This window comes from Dendropsophus ebraccatus, chromosome 1, assembly GCF_027789765.1.
Source record: "Dendropsophus ebraccatus isolate aDenEbr1 chromosome 1, aDenEbr1.pat, whole genome shotgun sequence".
Lineage (NCBI taxonomy): Eukaryota > Metazoa > Chordata > Amphibia > Anura > Hylidae > Dendropsophus > Dendropsophus ebraccatus.
The window spans coordinates 215,230,772-215,249,795 of record NC_091454.1 but is presented as its reverse complement, the minus strand read 5'-3'; the positions used below and the strand labels follow the sequence as shown (position 1 = coordinate 215,249,795).

General features: G+C 47.1%; 1 protein-coding gene across 3 annotated transcripts; it reads left to right on the top strand.

The window, feature by feature from the left end:
- Positions 1–886: 886 nt before the first annotated feature.
- Positions 887–15,707, top strand: LOC138769543 (mitochondrial adenyl nucleotide antiporter SLC25A23-like). Of its 3 annotated transcripts, XR_011359266.1 has the most exons (11): positions 887–1,178; positions 3,418–3,544; positions 6,566–6,653; positions 7,213–7,324; positions 7,705–7,863; positions 7,955–8,107; positions 10,150–10,257; positions 10,387–10,554; positions 10,633–10,786; positions 12,651–13,284; positions 13,416–15,707. XR_011359266.1 is itself a non-coding variant. In XM_069948094.1 (10 exons), exons 1-10 carry the CDS (start codon positions 1,038–1,040, stop codon positions 12,833–12,835), a joined length of 1,395 nt encoding a protein of 464 aa, XP_069804195.1. In that variant the 5' UTR covers positions 887–1,037; the 3' UTR covers positions 12,836–13,344. The 3 variants fall into 3 exon arrangements, 2 of the variants coding, with proteins under 2 accessions (XP_069804195.1, XP_069804207.1); XM_069948094.1 differs by lacking the exon at positions 13,416–15,707 and having other exon boundaries at positions 12,651–13,344; XM_069948106.1 differs by lacking the exons at positions 887–1,178; positions 13,416–15,707 and adding an exon at positions 1,817–1,866 and having other exon boundaries at positions 12,651–13,344.
- Positions 15,708–19,024: the final 3,317 nt, after the last annotated feature.

The window sequence follows — 19,024 nt, the reverse complement described above, 5'->3', positions numbered from 1 at the left end:
GTGGAACACATATATATATATATATATATATATATATATACATATACACAGCTGCAGCACATCCCCCTCACTACATATAGTGTATATATATATTTATACACAGCTGCAGCACATCCCCCTCACTATATACATATATATACAGCTGCAGCCCCCCCCCCCCCCCCCCCCCCACACACACACACACACTATATACATATATCCAGCTGCTGTGGTCTCTGCCTCCTGCAGTAGTTGCCATGTGAACCCTCTGTACTGTGGGGGATGAGCAGAGAGCGCGGTATATAGAGGTCTGTAGTATCCGAGCTGTGTCATACATTACTATACACCAGTATTCCACAGCATGCTGGGACTTGTAGTTTTATAAGCCACAGGCTGTCAGGGCATGCTGGGACTTGTAGTTTTGCCTCAGGCTGTCAGGCCATGCTGGGAGTTGTAGTTGTGTAAGCCTCAGGCTGTCAGGCCATGCTGGGACTTGTAGTTTTGCCTCAGGCTGTCAGGCCATGCTGGGACTTGTAGTTTTGCCTCAGGCTGTCAGGCCATGCTGGGACTTGTAGTTTTGCCTCAGGCTGTCAGGCCATGCTGGGACTTGTAGTTTTGCCTCAGGCTGTCAGGCCATGCTGGGGGTTGTAGTTTTGCCTCAGGCTGTCAGGCCATGCTGGGACTTGTAGTTTTGCCTCAGGCTGTCAGGCCATGCTGGGGGTTGTAGTTTTGCCTCAGGCTGTGGGCTCCCTGGGGACAGTATTAGGCAGCCCACCCTGGTACTGTGTATTGAGTTCTCCCCTCCATTAGAGCCTGGCACAGCCGCACAGGATGCTCAGTAATTCCTCCGGCACTACAGGTCCCAGCAGGCCGGTCACGTGGGGTGCGCCCTCCCGGCAGCCGCCGCAGTAGTGGTAGTAGCAGAGAGCCGCAGGAGATCGGTGCGGGCGGGCGCGGCACACACACTGTCCACACACAGCAGCACAGAGCGGAGGGCGCTGCGGCCGGGCCCGGGACAGGCCCCCGGGGGCCACTGGCTCCTGCTCCAGCCACCAGACATGGACGATCCCGACAGACACCGGAGGTACGCCGAGCTCTTCAGCCAGCTGGACGCCAACAAGGACGGACATGTGGACATCAACGAGCTGCGGGAGGGACTGGCGGCCATGGGCATGAGGGGCTGCACGGACGCCGAGCAGGTGAGTACACCCATACTGTATACACTGATATATACGGTATACAGCCAGGGGCATGAGGGGCTGCACGGACGCCGAGCAGGTGAGTACACCCATACTGTATACACGGATATATACTATATACAGCCAGGGGCATGAGGGGCTGCACGGACGCCGAGCAGGTGAGTACACCCATACTGTATACACTGATATATACGGTATACACTCATATATACTATATATCTGTCATATATACACTGATATATACTATATACAGCCAGGGGCATGAGGGGCTGTACGGACGCCGAGCAGGCGAGTACACCCATACTGTATACACTGATATATACTATATACAGCCAGGGGCATGAGGGGCTGCACGGACGCCGAGCAGGTGAGTACACCCATACTGTATACACTGATATATACGGTATACACGGATATATACTATATACAGCCAGGGGCATGAGGGGCTGCACGGACGCCGAGCAGGTGAGTACATCCATACTGTATACACTGATATATATGGTATACACCCAGCCCAGGACCTGTCATATATACACTCATATATACTATATACAGCCAGGGGCATGAGGGGCTGCACGGACGCCAAGCAGGTGAGTACACCCATACTGTATACACTGATATATACGGTATACACGGATATATACTATATACAGCCAGGGGCATGAGGGGCTGCACGGACGCCGAGCAGGTGAGTACACCCATACTGTATTCACTGATATATACGGTATACACTCATATATACTATATATCTGTCATATATACACTGATATATACTATATACAGCCAGGGGCATGAGGGGCTGTACGGACGCCGAGCAGGTGAGTACACCCATACTGTATACACTGATATATACGGTATACACCCAGCCCAGGACCTGTCATATATACACTGATATGTACTGTATACACCTAGCCCGGGATACCATATACACTGATATATACTATATACAGCCAGGGGCCTGAGGGGCTGCACGGACGCCGAGCAGGTGAGTACACCGATATATACGGTATACACTCATATATACGGTATACACTGATATATACTATATACCTGTCATATATACACTGATATATACTGTATACACCCAGCCCAGGACCTGTCATAAATATACACTGATATATTCTATATACACCCAGCACGGGATACCATATACACTTATATACAGCCAGGGGCATGAGGGGCTGCAAGGACGCCCAGCACGTGAGTACACCGATACTGTATACACTGATATATATGGTATACACCCAGCCCGGGATACCATATACACTGATATATACTGTATACACCCAGCCCAGGATACCATATACACTGATATATACTGTATACACCCAGCCCAGGACCTGTCATATATATATATATATATATATATATATATATACACACTATATACACCCAGCACGGGATACCGTATACACTGATATACAGCCAGGGGCATGAGGGGCTGCACGGACGCCCCCCACTGGTATATACTGGATACTATATATACTCATACTGTATACTCCCAGCCCAGGACCTGTCATATATATATATATATATATATATATATATATATATATATACACTGATATATACTATATACACTGAGCTGTCATATATATACTGATATACAGCCAGGGGCATGAGGGGCTGTACGAATGCTGCAGGTGAGTATACAGCCCGGGATACTGTAAGATTATACTATATACACTGAGTTGTCATATATAAACTAATATATACTCCATATATAATATACACAGGGACAGTCCTCATATATAATATACACAGGGATAGTCCTCATATATAACATACATGGGGACAGTCCTCATATATAACATACACGGGGACAGTCCTCATATATAATGTACACGGGGATGGTCCTCATATATATATAAATACACGGGGACAGTCCTCATATATAATATACATGTATATTCCTGTATGAGGCAGCCATAGTGCGGGCTGTGTGAGTAATACAGCGGGGTCCATCACATTTCTCCATTACATGAATATACAGAGAGGTCTTCTGACTCCACTGTGTACTGTGCGGAGGATAATGGTGGACGAGCGGTCATACGTTGTATGTCATCCACAGGACAGCTGTATACACATAGGTCACGTCCACCATTCACAAGGAGCCATTGTGGGGATAACCAAGGGGCTATTGGAAGATGACATAGTAACACACTATTCCCAGAGCCCTGTACCATGGATAAACAAGTCACCCCCTCTCCTCTCTCCCCTGCCCCCTCTATGTGTGCAGGAGATCCTTCGGGTCGGGGACACTGATCAGGACGGGCAGCTGGATTTTGATGAGTTCACCCGATACCTGGTGGAGAGAGAGAAGAGACTCCTCATCATGTTCAACAGCTTGGACCGCAACAACGATGGTGTGTGTGTGTATATATTTATGTATATATATATATATATATATATATATATATATATATATATATATATATGACAATAGGGATCGGATGGCAGTGATTGTGAGTTACTCCCATATCGGTTGCACTGTGATGTCTGTAATAGACACAACTAAACTAGAAGAACAAATGTGAAAACTGCTTTTGAATAGCTTTTTTCTATCCTGTGATATCATCTTATAAAGTTACAGGTCCAAAGCCTGAGGCTGCACTACTGAGACCGATGGCATCATAATCTCTCTGTTGTCATGGAGGCATTTTATGGGTTGAGATCATCATCCATATCCATGTCTACCTCCTCCCCAGCTTATGGTGCGTTTACACAGGCAGATTTATCTGACAGATTTTGGAAGCCAAAACCAGGAATGGATTTGAAAAGAGAAGAAATCTCAGTCTTTTTTTTATGACCCTTTCCCTGTTTATAGTCTGTTCCTGGCTTTGGCTTCAAAAATCTGTCAGATAAATCTGCCTGTGTAAAAGCACCATTACACAGTGACATTTCTACAGGGATATAGATGTAGAGAGTGTTTTCAGTCCACACATGGTTACCATGACAACACTGTTACTCATAACTCAGAATCAGTCAGTAGTGCAGCCTCAGGCTTTAGGCCTGTAAATGTAAGGTTATAGGTCTGTGTATTATTATTACGCATGTCCACAGATGCACCATACAAAAAAATATGGGGAAGTGGGTGTGGCTATTGGATAGTGGGTGTGGTCACAGTGGAGAAGTGTAGTGGGTATGGTTGCTATGGAGAAAGTTTGGTCACCATGGAGAAAGTAAGGTTACTATGCAGAGGGTGCAGTCACTATAAAGAGGTGCTCACTTCAGAGAGGGTGTGATTACTATGAAGGGGGCACAGTTACTACAGAGATTGTGGTTACTATAGAGAAGGTGTGGTTACTATGGAGAGGAATTGGTCACTATAGAGATGGTGTGGTTACTATGGAGAAGAAATTTTCACTATAGAGCTGGTGTAATTACTATGGAGAGAAAATGGTCACTATAGAGATGGTGTGGTTACTATGGAGAGAAAATGGTCACTATAGAGATGGTGTGGTTACTATGGAGAGGAAAAGGTCACTATAGAGATGGTGTGGTTACTATGGAGAGGAAATGGTCACTATAGAGATGGTGTGGTTACTATGGAGAGGAAAAGGTCACTGTAGAGATGGTGTGGTTACTATGGAGAGGAAAAGGTCACTGTAGAGATGGTGTGGTTACTATGGAGAGGAAAAGGTCACTGTAGAGATGGTGTGGTTACTATGGAGAGGAAAAGGTCACTGTAGAGATGGTGTGGTTACTATGGAGAGAAAATGGTCACTATAGAGATGGTGTGGTTACTATGGAGAGGAAAAGGTCACTATAGAGATGGTGTGGTTACTATGGAGAGGAAATGGTCACTATAGAGATGGTGTGGTTACTATGGAGAGGAAAAGGTCACTGTAGAGATGGTGTGGTTACTATGGAGAGGAAAAGGTCACTGTAGAGATGGTGTGGTTACTATGGAGAGGAAAAGGTCACTGTAGAGATGGTGTGGTTACTATGGAGAGGAAAAGGTCACTGTAGAGATGGTGTGGTTACTATGGAGAGGAAAAGGTCACTATAGAGATGGTGTGGTTACTATGGAGAGAAAATGGTCACTATAGAGATGGTGTGGTTACTATGGAGAGGAAAAGGTCACTATAGAGATGGTGTGGTTACTATGGAGAGGAAAAGGTCACTATAGAGATGGTGTGGTTACTATGGAGAGGAAATGGTCACTATAGAGATGGTGTGGTTACTATGGAGAGGAAATGGTCACTATAGAGATGGTGTGGTTACTATGGAGAGGAAATGGTCACTATAGAGATGGTGTGGTTACTATGGAGAGGAAATGGTCACTATAGAGATGGTGTGGTTACTATGGAGAGGAAATGGTCACTATAGAGATGGTGTGGTTACTATGGAGAGGAAAAGGTCACTATAGAGATGGTGTGGTTACTATGGAGAGGAAATACTTACTATGGAGAAGGGTTTTTCATTGTGTAGTGTAGTCACTATGTAGATAGTGTGGCCACCTTAAAGGGTTGCAGATACTATAAAGAGGGGGTGATTACAGGGGTTATCCAGGCTTAGAAAAACATGGCCCCTTTCTTCCAGAAACAGTTGAAGCAGAGAACAGCAAAGAAGGGAAATGGAAGACGGCGAGAAAGAAAAGCGGGAGGCGGCGAAGAGGGAAGGGGAAGCATAGGACGGTGAAGAGGAAAGGGGAAGCTGGGGAAGGGGAAGCGGAGGACGGCGAAGAGGGGAAGCAGAGAACGGTGAGGAGGGGAAGCTTAGAAAGGCGCAGAGGGAAAACTAAGAATGGCGAGGAGGGGAAGCGGGGGGCGGCGAAGAGGGAAGAGGAAGCTGTGGAAGGGGAAGCAGAGGATGGTGAAGAGGAAAGGGGAAGCTGTGGAAGGGGAAGCGGGGGATGGCAAGGAGGGGAAGCGGGGGATGGCAAGGAGGGGAAGCGGGGGATGGCAAGGAGGGGAAGCGGGGGATGGCAAGGAGGGGAAGCGGAGGATGGCAAGGAGGGAAGGCGGAGGATGACAAGGAGGGGAAGCGGGGGATGGCAAGGAGGGGAAGCGGGGGATGGCAAGGAGGGGAAGTGGAGGATGGCGAGGAGGGGAAGTGGAGGATGGCCAGGAGGGGAAGTGGAGGATGACAAGGAGGGAAGTGGAGAATGGTGACAGAGCTGCAGCCTCCTCCTTATACAGTGACCTATATTGGCAGGAGGTGAGGCTGGTGTAGGGGATCCAGATCCCTTCCTTATAGCCAGGGGGTCTCCATCTGGTTACAGTGTAATAATTCTAGTCTGAAGGTCGTGAGAAGCGGGAGCGGTGCCAGCCTGTGACTGTAATATAAGGGCGGTGCACCCGGCAGGTAGCTGGCAGCGCCACCACATGTCTTATATTTTCCTGGAAATGCCGGGTTTCAGCTAATATATCTTCTCTCTCCAGGTCACATCGATGCATCTGAGATCCAGGAATGTTTTCGGAGTCTCGGGGTCCACATCACGCTCCCCCAGGCCAACAAGATCCTACAGAGGTGGGTGAGGGGCCTGGACAGAAAATAATGCTGGAGGGACAAGTGGTCTTCTCATTACATGGACTCGCCTTGCTGACAGGTTCCACCTGTTTTGTACAGTTGTCACTACCCCCAACCGTTACCTGGGGGAGGGGAGGACCAGGACATGATATAAGTCATTAACCCCTTCCTGTCAGTACATCCAGGCTACAGTGGCTGCTGACTCCCCACTGCAATGGCCATGATGACCAGAGATAACTCCGATCCCGGCCATTAGCAGTGACCCAGTCAGCTTTGCTGGATTGTCCAGTGAACAGATCAATAGAAAGTCTATGAGACCTTATAGATCTGTACATCGCACACCCAGCTATCCTAGAAAAGACAGGAACACAGGGCATACCATTCAGCTTTAAATAAAGTTGTTTTTTGTTTTAAAGAAAGGGGTGTCATGTACTTAGAGCAGGGATCCCTGGCAGCACAGAGTATTTCAGGAACGGCTGGTTACATTATACCTTGCTGTAATACTGTCACCTAGTGGAGCTCTCTGGTATTACCTCTGTCTTCTCTTCCTGGCATACAGCATGGATCGTGACGGCACGTTAACCATTGACTGGTTGGAATGGAGGGATCATTTCCTGCTGAACCCCTTGCACAATATGGAGGCCGTGGTCACCTACTGGAAGCATTCCTCTGTGAGTACATTTATTATAAGGATCACTATTTCAGGGATTGGCCACCAATTTAGGGAAATGGAAACCATCAGCAGGCAGGCTGGATGGCCCTTAATATGAAGAGCAGAACTGTGGACCTATAGACATGTGACCCAATCAAAAGATCCGTCAACAGCAGCTAGAACAGTGAAAATACTAGCGGATGGATCCGTCAGATCATAGAGGAGCTGTCAGGTATTCTGTAAGAACAGAAGTCAAGGAACAACATGGTGTAGTAAAGACTTATACAGTTACTACGGAGTACTCCACAGCAGCACAGAGTATTTTAGGAGAGTCATCATCATTTTAAGCCTTTTAGACAAAATATTGACATGTCCCTCGCTGTGACTTAATAATTCCAGATGCTCGATATAGGGGAGTCCCTGGCCGTTCCGGATGAGTTTTCCCAAAAGGAGATCCGATCGGGCATTTGGTGGAAGCAGCTTCTGGCCGGAGGAGTGGCGGGGGCAGTCTCCAGGACGGGAACGGCCCCTCTGGACAGGCTGAAAGTGCTAATGCAGGTAATGTAAAGAAGATGGGTGTATATATATATATGTGTGTGTGTGTGTATGACCCCTCTGTGCTCATGGATCTTTGTCTTCGTGTCCCCAGGTTCATGGAACAAGATCTGATGGTCTCTCCATCCTGCGAGGTCTGAAGGGGATGATTGAGGAGGGAGGGATACGCTCACTGTGGCGTGGGAACGGGATAAACGTCCTGAAGATCGCACCGGAATCTGCTATTAAGTTCATGGCATATGAGCAGGTGAGCCCACCTAAGTTAGGCACTGTCTGCAGGGGACTGGGGTGGTGGCAAACCTGCTCCTCCATGCTGTACACTGCAGCTTTCCTTTATAACATTGTGTTCTGGGGTCTTTATTTATTCCAGGATCTGGTCTGGAGACTTAATTTGGGGTCGGTCATCACTTTGGGGTCTGCGATCTGTTATTACTTTGGGGTCTGCGATCTGTTATTACTTTGGGGTCCGGGGTCTGTCATCACTTTGGGGTCTGCGATCTGTCATCACTTTGGGGTTAGGGGCCTGCCATCACGTTGGGGTTCGGAGTGGGTCATCACTTTGGGGTTAGGGTCTGTCAACACTTTGGGGTTAGGGTCTGTCAACACTTTGGGATCTGCGATCTGTCATTTCTTTGGAGTCCGGGTTCTGTCATCACTCTGGGGTTGGGGTCTGTCATCACGTTGGGGTCCAGAGTCATTCATCACGTTGGGGTCAGTGGTCTTTCAGCACTTTGGGGTCCGGAGTCGGTCATCACGCTGGGGTCCGGGGTCGGTCATCACGCTGGGGTCCGGGGTCGGTCATCACGCTGGGGTCCGGGGTCGGTCATCACGCTGGGGTCCGGGGTCGGTCATCACGCTGGGGTCCGGGGTCGGTCATCACGCTGGGGTCCGGGGTCGGTCATCACGCTGGGGTCCGGGGTCGGTCATCACGCTGGGGTCCGGGGGTCGGTCATCACGCTGGGGTCCGGGGTCGGTCATCACGCTGGGGTCCGGGGTCGGTCATCACGCTGGGGTCCGGGGTCGGTCATCACGCTGGGGTCTGCGATCTGTTATTACTTTGGGGTCTGCGATCTGTTATTACTTTGGGGTCTGCGATCTGTTATTACTTTGGGGTCTGCGATCTGTTATTACTTTGGGGTCTGCGATCTGTTATTACTTTGGGGTCTGCGATCTGTTATTACTTTGGGGTCTGCGATCTGTTATTACTTTGGGGTCTGCGATCTGTTATTACTTTGGGGTCTGCGATCTGTTATTACTTTGGGGTCTGCGATCTGTTATTACTTTGGGGTCTGCGATCTGTTATTACTTTGGGGTCTGCGATCTGTTATTACTTTGGGGTCTGCGATCTGTCATCACTTTGGGGTCTGCGATCTGTCATCACTTTGGGGTTAGGGGCCTGCCATCACGTTGGGGTTAGGGGCCTGCCATCACGTTGGGGTTCGGAGTGGGTCATCACTTTGGGGTTAGGGTCTGTCAACACTTTGGGGTTAGGGTCTGTCATCGCTTTGGGGTTAGGGTCTGTCATCACTTTAGGGTCTGCGTCTGTCATTACTTTGGGATCTGCGATCTGTCATTTCTTTGGGGTCCGGTATCTGTCATCACTCTGGGGTTGGGGTCTGTCATCACGTTGGGGTCCAGAGTCGTTCATCACGTTGGAGTCAGTGGTCTTTCAGCACTTTGGGGTCCGGAGTCGGTCATCACGCTGGGGTCCGTGATCTGCCATCACGCTGGGGTCCGGGGTCTGCCATCACGCTGGGGTCCGGGGTCTGCCATCACGCTGGGGTCCGGGGTCTGCCATCACGCTGGGGTCCGGGGTCTGCCATCACGCTGGGGTCCGGGGTCTGCCATCACGCTGGGGTCCGGGATCTGCCATCACGCTGGGGTCCGGGATCTGCCATCACGCTGGGGTCCGGGATCTGCCATCACGCTGGGGTCCGGGATCTGCCATCACGCTGGGGTCCGGGATCTGCCATCACGCTGGGGTCCGGGTGGGATGTAGGAGTCATCTGCATCAGGTAGCAGTGTTGGGGGCCATGGCCTATGTATATAGGTACATGCTATATCGCTCTGATAAATGTGGTGACTTATTCCATGTATAGCCGCCTTCCCCCCTCCCCTCTGTTTTACTATCAGAGGTGAGAACCCCACATATCTGACTTTGTTGGTCTATGCTGAGGGTAAGCCACCACTGTTATATCCCCCAGCATGCCCTTGTGTCTGGGTTAGTGAGTAGATCTGATCATTGTCACCTCCTGTTCAGTCTCTGATCAGTGTCGTCATATTTCACAGATCAAGAAGCTGATCCGCGGCCAGCAGGAGACCCTGCGGGTCAGAGAGAGGTTCATTGCGGGGTCCCTGGCCGGTGCCATAGCCCAGACTGTCATCTATCCTATGGAGGTGAGATTTAGAGGGACCATTTAGGTAAAATGGCTTAAATCCAGTATCTAACAATCCAGAAATTCTGATATTCCGGCACCTAACTATATCAGGGGAGACGGATGTGAGATCTGTGACTTGTCCCTTTAGGTCCTGAAGACACGTCTGGCTCTCCGGCGGACCGGTCAGTTCTCAGGGATGTCGGACTGTGCACGGCACATCCTCCGCACTGAAGGGGTCCGGGCGTATTTCAGGGGCTACCTCCCTAACCTGCTGGGCATTGTACCCTACGCAGGCATAGACTTGGCAATATATGAGGTGAGCTGGTGGGCACAGATCTGTCTGTATTTCCCGTTGTCCTCTTACTAACCTCCTGGTATTGTGTCCATGATACAGACACTAAAGAACACCTGGTTACAGCGGTACCAGACGGGCTCCAGCCCCAATCCAGGAGTCCTGGTCTTACTGGCCTGCGGCACAATCTCTAGCACGTGTGGGCAGATTGCCAGCTATCCTCTAGCCCTGGTTAGGACACGCATGCAGGCGCAAGGTGAGGAGGGGTTTGCAGTGTTACCCTGTCATGCCCTGTGCTGAAAGTGAACATTTGGGGGGGGTGGGGGCTTTAGCCCTTAGACGACCCAGGGCGTATAGTTATGCCATGGAAGTCTGTCCCCAGACGACCTAGGGCATAACTATACATCCTGGGTGTTTCTCCGGCTATGAAGCGTACTCCGGAGCGGAGCGCGCTTCATAGCAGGTGGGGGCAGGCTGCAATCAGCAGCCGGGACCTCACCGGTAATGACACGCTGCATATAAAAAAATTTAACAAATAAACATATAATACACCGTAGCGTGCGTAATTGTCCGATCTATTAAAATATTACGAGCGTCATTGTGAACGGAGAACGGCGTACACGAAAAGAGGGGAAAAAATTAATAAAAAGTGATCAAAACGTCCGATCTTCACAAATGTGGTATAAGTAAAAACTAGAGATCATGGCGGAAAAAATGACACCCCATACAGCCCCGTAGGTGAAAAACTAAAACCGACACAATAGGCCCATTTTATTAATAATTAATTGCCAAAAAAAAGGATTTCATTTAAAAAAATATATATATACCATTAGAGAATCTGTGTAACCTGCATATGGTTGTGTTCGGGCTGACCTATAGAATAATAGTATCATGTCGCTGTTACCATATAGTGCATTACGTAGACACAGGAACCCCCCAAACGTTACCATATTGCATTCTTTTTTACGATTTCACCAATTTATATCTTCATAAATAATATATTTGGGATTCCATCATACATGTTATGGTAAAATGAAAGACGCCATTACACAGTACAACTATTCCTGTAAAAAACAAGCCCCCACATGGCTTGTAGATAGAAAACTGAAAGTGCTGGAGCTCTTAGAAGGAGAGGAGGGAAAAACGAAAACACTAAGATCAAAATTTGCGCGGTCCACTGGGTTATTTTGGGCCTGGTCCTCAAAGGGTTAAAGGGATTATCCAGGCTTATAAAAACATGGCCGCTTTCTTTCAGAAACAGCATCTCTCCCATCCTTAGTTTGGGTGTGGTATTACAGCTCAGGTCTCTTGAAGTGAATAGAGATTAAATTGTGGCATGGAGAGAAAGGAGCTGCTGCAGCTCACACCTATGGCTGACACTAATGCCACTCGGCTACATTTAAAAACCAACGCCAGGATGTTGGTACACGGGGCAATATGGTTTGATCAAATTATATACCATGTCCCGGTCTCCTGGTTCACACGGGTCCCTACACTAACTCCACACTTTGTCGCTGTTTTTGCAAGAAAGTAGCTATGCTTTTTCTAATCCTGGATAACCCCCATTTGACTTTAGAGCACAGTACACTATACTATAGTATGAGAGAGGTTACACCAAGCAATGAACTTCTGCTGAGACTAGAAGGAAGCCTTGATTTACACATAGCACATGCTAAGCCACACCCCCTGTGTTCTGTCCTGATTTAGCTGTTACTAGAGACAGATTTCCCCTAGCAACAGGCAGTGGACAGCAGATTGCAGAAAAGGGAGCAATGCCCCCAGAGCTATTTATCTGGCATATGGAGTCACTTTTGGTTAGGAATCACCTAGACTGTCACATGGGGAGATGTTGTATGACCATTTATTATGTCCAAAGACATGTACTATAAAACATTTTAAAAAGTCAGAATTACCCGCTTAGCTGATCACTGGCTGAGGCAGGATGCTCGGTGCATAGTGTTTGGCTAAGTGGGCAGACACCAGGGGGCGCTGCAATATGTAAATAGCGGAGGAGCCTGCTTAGCCTACAGCAGATATGCAATGTGTTTAATGACAGCAGAATCATGAATGCAGCTCTGAATGTATAGATCCATGTATGTGACGTCGTCTCTCTATTCCAGCTTCTATACAGGGGTCTCCGCAGCTCTCCATGATGGCCCTGTTCCGTTACATCGTGGCTCGCGAAGGAGTCCTCGGCCTATATCGAGGAATCGCCCCCAACTTCATGAAGGTGATACCCGCCGTCAGCATCAGCTACGTCGTCTACGAAAACATGAAGCGGGTGCTGGGCGTGACCAGCCGATAAGACTACTGTGAGACCATTGAGAGACTCCCGTGGTGTCACAAGACCCCCCAGTAGCTAAGCAATGAGCGGCTCCGGGGGGGGGGGGCACTAGTAAGGTTACCCCCTCTTTTTTTAAGGGCGTCTTTTTGTAATAATAGGGGTGTTTTGATTCGAGACTTCTGGGGTGCTTAATACTGCCACATGTTACTAGTGCCCCGGATGGGGCAGGTACCACTGTCTCGCCCCGAGAAGAGCAATGGTGGTTTTCTACGGAATGTATATTTTGCATGGAATAGAATTTGTGTCCCTGGAGAGGAGTGGGCTCCCTCCCCTGAATGTACACTGAATGTAAGCTATCACTCTGCAGCCAGGGGGCGCTGCAGGAACTCTCCTAGTCATCCTGCTGTTTGGACTACAGCTCCCAGCATGCATTCTGGGAATTGTAGTTTCAAAGCAGCATAGGACCAATGGTTTAGGGCTAGGATGGGGAACCTTTGGCCCTCCAGCTGTTGCAAAACTACCATTCCCGTCATGCCTGGACAGCCGAAGGCTGTCCAGGCATGACGGGAATGGTAGTTTTGCAACAGCTGGAGGGCCAAAGGTTCCCCATCCCTGGTTTAAAGGGGTTATCCAGCGCAAATCCTCTTTCAAATCAACTGGTGTAAGAAAGTTATACAGATTTGTAAGATTTGTAATCTCCAGTCTTCCAGTACTTATTAGCTGCTGTATGTCCTGCAGGAAGCGGTGTATTCTCTCCAGTCTGACAAAGTGCTCTCTGCTGCCACCTCTGTCCATGTCAGCAAATCCCCATAGAAAACCTTTCTAGCTCAGGACAGTTCCTGACATGGATAGAGGTGGCAGCAGAGAGCACTGTGTCAGACTGGAAAGAATACACCACTTCCTGCAGGACATACATCAGCTGATAAGTACTGGAAGTCTGGAGATTTTTAAACAAAAATGACAAATCTGAAATTTAGAAAAAGATTTTCACTGGAGTACCCCTTTAAGGTAATGTTCGCTAACCTGGTGTAAGACTACAATTCCCAGCGTGCAGCTTGCAAAACCTCAACCTCCATCTGTCAGGGCATGCTGGGAGTTGTAGTTTTGTAACAGGTCGGGGGGGGGGGATGACCGATCTAAGGGAATAATTCTTCTTTTAATGAATGTTAATATATCTTTTTTAGCCAGTCAGGAATGTGAATGTATTTATTGCGTCTGAGAGAACGTATCGTCCGGTCACAGAACAAACCTATTTATTCACGGCAAACAAATCCCGTCCACAGCTCGCGTGTTCACCCATCATCAACATCATATCGACTCCTATCGAAGCCTGATACCATATATATATATATATGTCTGCAGAGCATTGCACCAGAAGCTGTTCTCTGCAGAGCATTGCATTATAAAGATATGTGTGCGCGTGTGCAGAGCATCGCATTAGAAGCTTTGTGTTCTCTGCAGAGCCTTGCATTGTATAGGCGTTGGATATGAGCAGGAACATATCGTGGTATATTGTAGAAGGACGTCTGAATCACTGCAGAGCCTTGCACTTTAAAGATGTGCCTGGCTGTGCAGAGCATTACATCATCAAGGTGTGTATGCTCCGCTCATTCCTACTGCATCTCTCTGCAGAGCGTTGCACTATTCTCTATGTTTGGACATTTGGAGAACGTGTCAAGGTTGATTGTGTAGAATAGGAGGACGTCTCTTCTATGCAGTCTAATTCATCCCTACTGAATTACTGCAGAGCATTGCACTATAAAAATGTGCCTGGCTGTGCAGAGCATTGCACCTGAAGGTGTGTATTTTTCGCACATTCTTACTGTACCTCTGCAGAGCATTGCACTACGTTGTGTGGGGTGTGTGTTTTCTGCTGTCATTTTGATGGGAATGGACATCACTACTGGATGTCTGCAGAGCATTACACTTCTGCTTGTGTGTGTGTGTGTGTGAGGATGGAAACTGCAGTGATGTTGGAAACCTGCAAAGGATTTCATTGCAATCTGTGTGTGTTCTGAACTAACTGCAGACTATCGCCCCCAAGTCAGCATACATCAGATGAAAAGATAGACAGATGTGAAGGAGCCGCAGACTATTCCTCTGCTGCCTGTGTTATAGATCTACACCAATGCCTTAAACCAGTTGCAAAGCCGCAATTCCCATCATGCCCTGGAGAGCAACAGGTTAGGAACATTGATGCAGAGCATTGCAAAATGCTCTATGTGTACTGCAACCTGTGATTTAGTGTCGGTCTGCAGAACATTTCACCCATACTTGCGTGTTAAAGGGGCATCTGTACTGTTGCTATATGTGGACGTAGCATCATACCATGGCCTGTGTAATGTGAGCAAAGATGGAGACTTATACTGTGTTTCTGCAGAGCATTGCAGAATCTGGTGACTATTCCTACCACTATTCTCTGCAGAGAAATGCTCTGCAGCCTGTGTATTTTAAAATGTTTTAAAACCCCTACTGTATATCTGCAGAGCATTTCACTACATCCCTTGTACTAAGTTATCCTATGTATTGTACATGGAGATCGGCAGAGTATTGTGCCACTGATGGAAGAGTGTGGCATGCCTGAAGAGTATTGCACCGCTGCCTTTGTCTGTGTGTGAGCATTACGGCATCTGTTACTTGCACTGTTACCTTATAGTCCTTTTACACTGACAGATAATCTGACAGATTATTGAAGCCAAAGCCAGGAATGAATCTGAGAAGAGAAGAAATCTCAGTCTTTCCTTTATGACCTGTTCTCCGTTTATAGTCTGTTCCTGACTTTGGCTTCAATGATCTGTCAGATAAATCTGTGGGTGTAAAAGGACCCTAATGGATGTGTGTACCCTGCACTACTGTCATTTCTACACTGAATAAAATCCATTTCTGATTCTTCTGCTGTTTGTGTTTTCCTGTGTAATAACCAGAGTGACCACTGGGGGCAGCAGAGAGGCTCCCCAATCTAGAGATCAGTTACATCTATTAAAGCCAAGTCACATAGTACTGATCCTGAGTTACATCCTGTATTATACCCCAGAGCTGCACTCACTATTCTGCTGGTGGGGTCACTGTGTACATACATTACATTACTGATCCTGTATTATACTCCAGAGCTGCACTCACTATTCTTCTGGTGGGGTCATTGTGTACATACATTACATTACTGATCCTGAGTTACATCCTGTATTGTACTCCAGAGCTGCACTCACTATTCTGCTGGTGGGGTCACTGTGTACATACATTACATTACTGATCCTGAGTTACATCCTGTATTGTACTCCAGAGCTGCACTTACTACTCTGCTGGTGGGGTCACTGTGTACATACATTACATTACTGATCCTGAGTTACATCCTGTATTATACTCCAGAGCTGTACTCACTACTCTGCTGGTGGGGTCACTGTGTCCATACATTACATTACTGATCCTGTACTGATCCTGAGTTACATCCTGTATTATACCCCAGAGCTGCACTCACTACTCTGCTGGTGGGGTCACTGTGTACATACATTACATTACTGATCCTGTACTGATCCTGAGTTACATCCTGTATTATACCCCAGAGCTGCACTCACTACTCTGCTGGTGGGGTCACTGTGTACATACATTACATTACTGATCCTGTATTATACTTCAGAGCTGCACTCACTACTCTGCTGGTGGGGTCACTGTGTACATACATTACATTACTGATCCTGTATTATACTTCAGAGCTGCACTCACTATTCTGCTGGTGGGGTCAGTATTACGCCCTCATTCGCATTCTAGAGGTTTTGATACTTTTGTACCTCCTCTTCCTCCAAGGGGTTCTCCAGGCCACTTTCTTCCAGAAACAGCTCCTCTCCTGTCCTGGGTATTGCAGCTCCGTGCCATTAAAGTGAATGGAGCTGAGCTGTAATACCGCACACAGCCTGAGGGCAGAGATGCCGCTGTTTCTGCAAGAAGTTAGGTGTGTGTTTTTAAATCCTGCATAATTCCTTCCAGTATGAGGTGGTCACCGGCCTGTGCTCCGGCCTCTGCCTGTGGTTACATTTGGTGGCACTTACCATGCGGTTTATCCTATGTATGTGTTTAAGGGGGGGCTGCAGCTGGTATACAGGGGTTATATAGTAATCCATAGTGTATACAGGGGCTATATAGCCATCTATAGTGTATATAGGGGGTATATACCCATCTATATACTGGTGCCTTGGATTACGAGCATAATTGGATCCAGGACCGCGCTTGTAATCCAAATCCACTCTTAAACCAAAGCAAATTTTCCCATAAGAAATCACTGATAAGCAGACAATTGGTTCCACATCCCAAAAATAATGGTTTATTATTCTGAATAACAGGTAAAACTAATGAAACAAACAATGAGAAACAGCTGAATCTGTGATATTCTAAGTTACTGTACAGTATAACAACCAGCATGTGGTATATAATGTATAGTAACTGTATAACCCTGATAACACAGCAGCTGGATATGTGATATATAAGTTACTGTACAGTATAGCAGCATGTGGTATATAATGTATAGTAACTGTATAACCCTAATAACACAGCAGCTGGATATGTGATATATAAGTTACTGTACAGTATAACAGCATGTGGTATATAATGTATAGTAACTGTATAACCCTGATAACACAGCAGCTGGATATGTGATATATAAGTTACTGTACAGTATAGCAATCAGCATGTGGTGTATAATGTATAGTAACTGTATAACCCTGATAACACAGCAGTTGGATACAGCGTCGGACTGGGCCACCGGGGAGCCGGGGAATCCCCCGGTGGGCCCCACCCCCTCCTCCCTCTTGCAGGGCCCTTCCCCTAAGCCAGAGAGGGGACTCCTGTTTGGAAGCTGCCTGGTATCGGGAGCTCAATGGGCCCCCTGCTGGCTCCCACACTGCTGGGGTGAGTTCAGCACGGCATCAGGGCCCCTCCTTTGTATAATCATGGGCCCTCCCCTCCCCCTGCTCACCTGGCTCCTTACATCAGCTCTGGGCCTCAGCGCTGCCCTCTTCCTGCCTGTCAGGAGAGCAGCAGCAGCAGCCTCCTCCATCCCCCCTCCCCTCTGCAATCACGTGACTCTCCTGTTGCTATGTGTGCAGTCGGTGCACAGGAGATGGGGGGAGGCTGCAGGCTGCGCGGCCTGGCTGGGAGAAGAGAAGATGGAGACAAGAAGACTGAAGCCTCCTGCCCTGCTGAACATGTAAGTGTGTGTGTATATACTTGTCTATCTGTCATCCGTGTGTGTCTGTACATGTGTCATGTGTTTATGCATGTGAGTGATATATATATATGTGTGTGTGTGTGTGTGTGTGTGTGTGTGTTTTCTATCATGTATATAGTGTCTATTATGTAATGTAGTTCTATAGATGGTTTATATGTGTAATCTGCATGCTTTTGTATCTGTGTATCTATGTTGGTGAGTCTGTGTGTGTATTAGTATGATTAGATGTATATATGTAAGGTGTGTTGTGTCTGCATGTTTGTGTATGTCTGCAGTATGTCTGTGTATATATGTATACAGTGTGTATGTCTGCAGTATGTCTATTTGTGTATATATGTATACAGTATGTATGTCTGCAGTATGTCTATTTGTGTATATATGTATACAGTGTGTATGTCTGCAGTCTGTCTATTTGTGTATATATGTATACAGTGTGTATGTCTGCAGTATGTCTATTTGCGTATATATGTATACTGTATGTATGTCTTCAGTATGTCTATTTGCGTATATATGTATACAGTGTGTATGTCTGCAGTATGTCTATTTGTGTATATATGTATACAGTGTGTATGGCTGCAGTAGGTCTATTTGTGTATATATGTATACAGTGTGTATGGCTGCAGTATGTCTATTTGTGTATATATGTATACAGTGTGTATGGCTGCAGTAGGTCTATTTGTGTATATATGTATACAGTGTGTATGGCTGCAGTATGTCTATTTGTGTATATATGTATACAGTGTGTATGTCTGCAGTATGTCTATTTGTGTATATATGTATACAGTGTGTATGGCTGCAGTATGTCTATTTGTGTATATATGTATACTGTATGTATGGCTGCAGTATGTCTATTTGTGTATATATGTATACTGTATGTATGGCTGCAGTAGGTCTATTTGTGTATATATGTATACAGTGTGTATGGCTGCAGTATGTCTATTTGTGTATATATGTATACAGTGTGTATGGCTGCAGTATGTCTATTTGTGTAT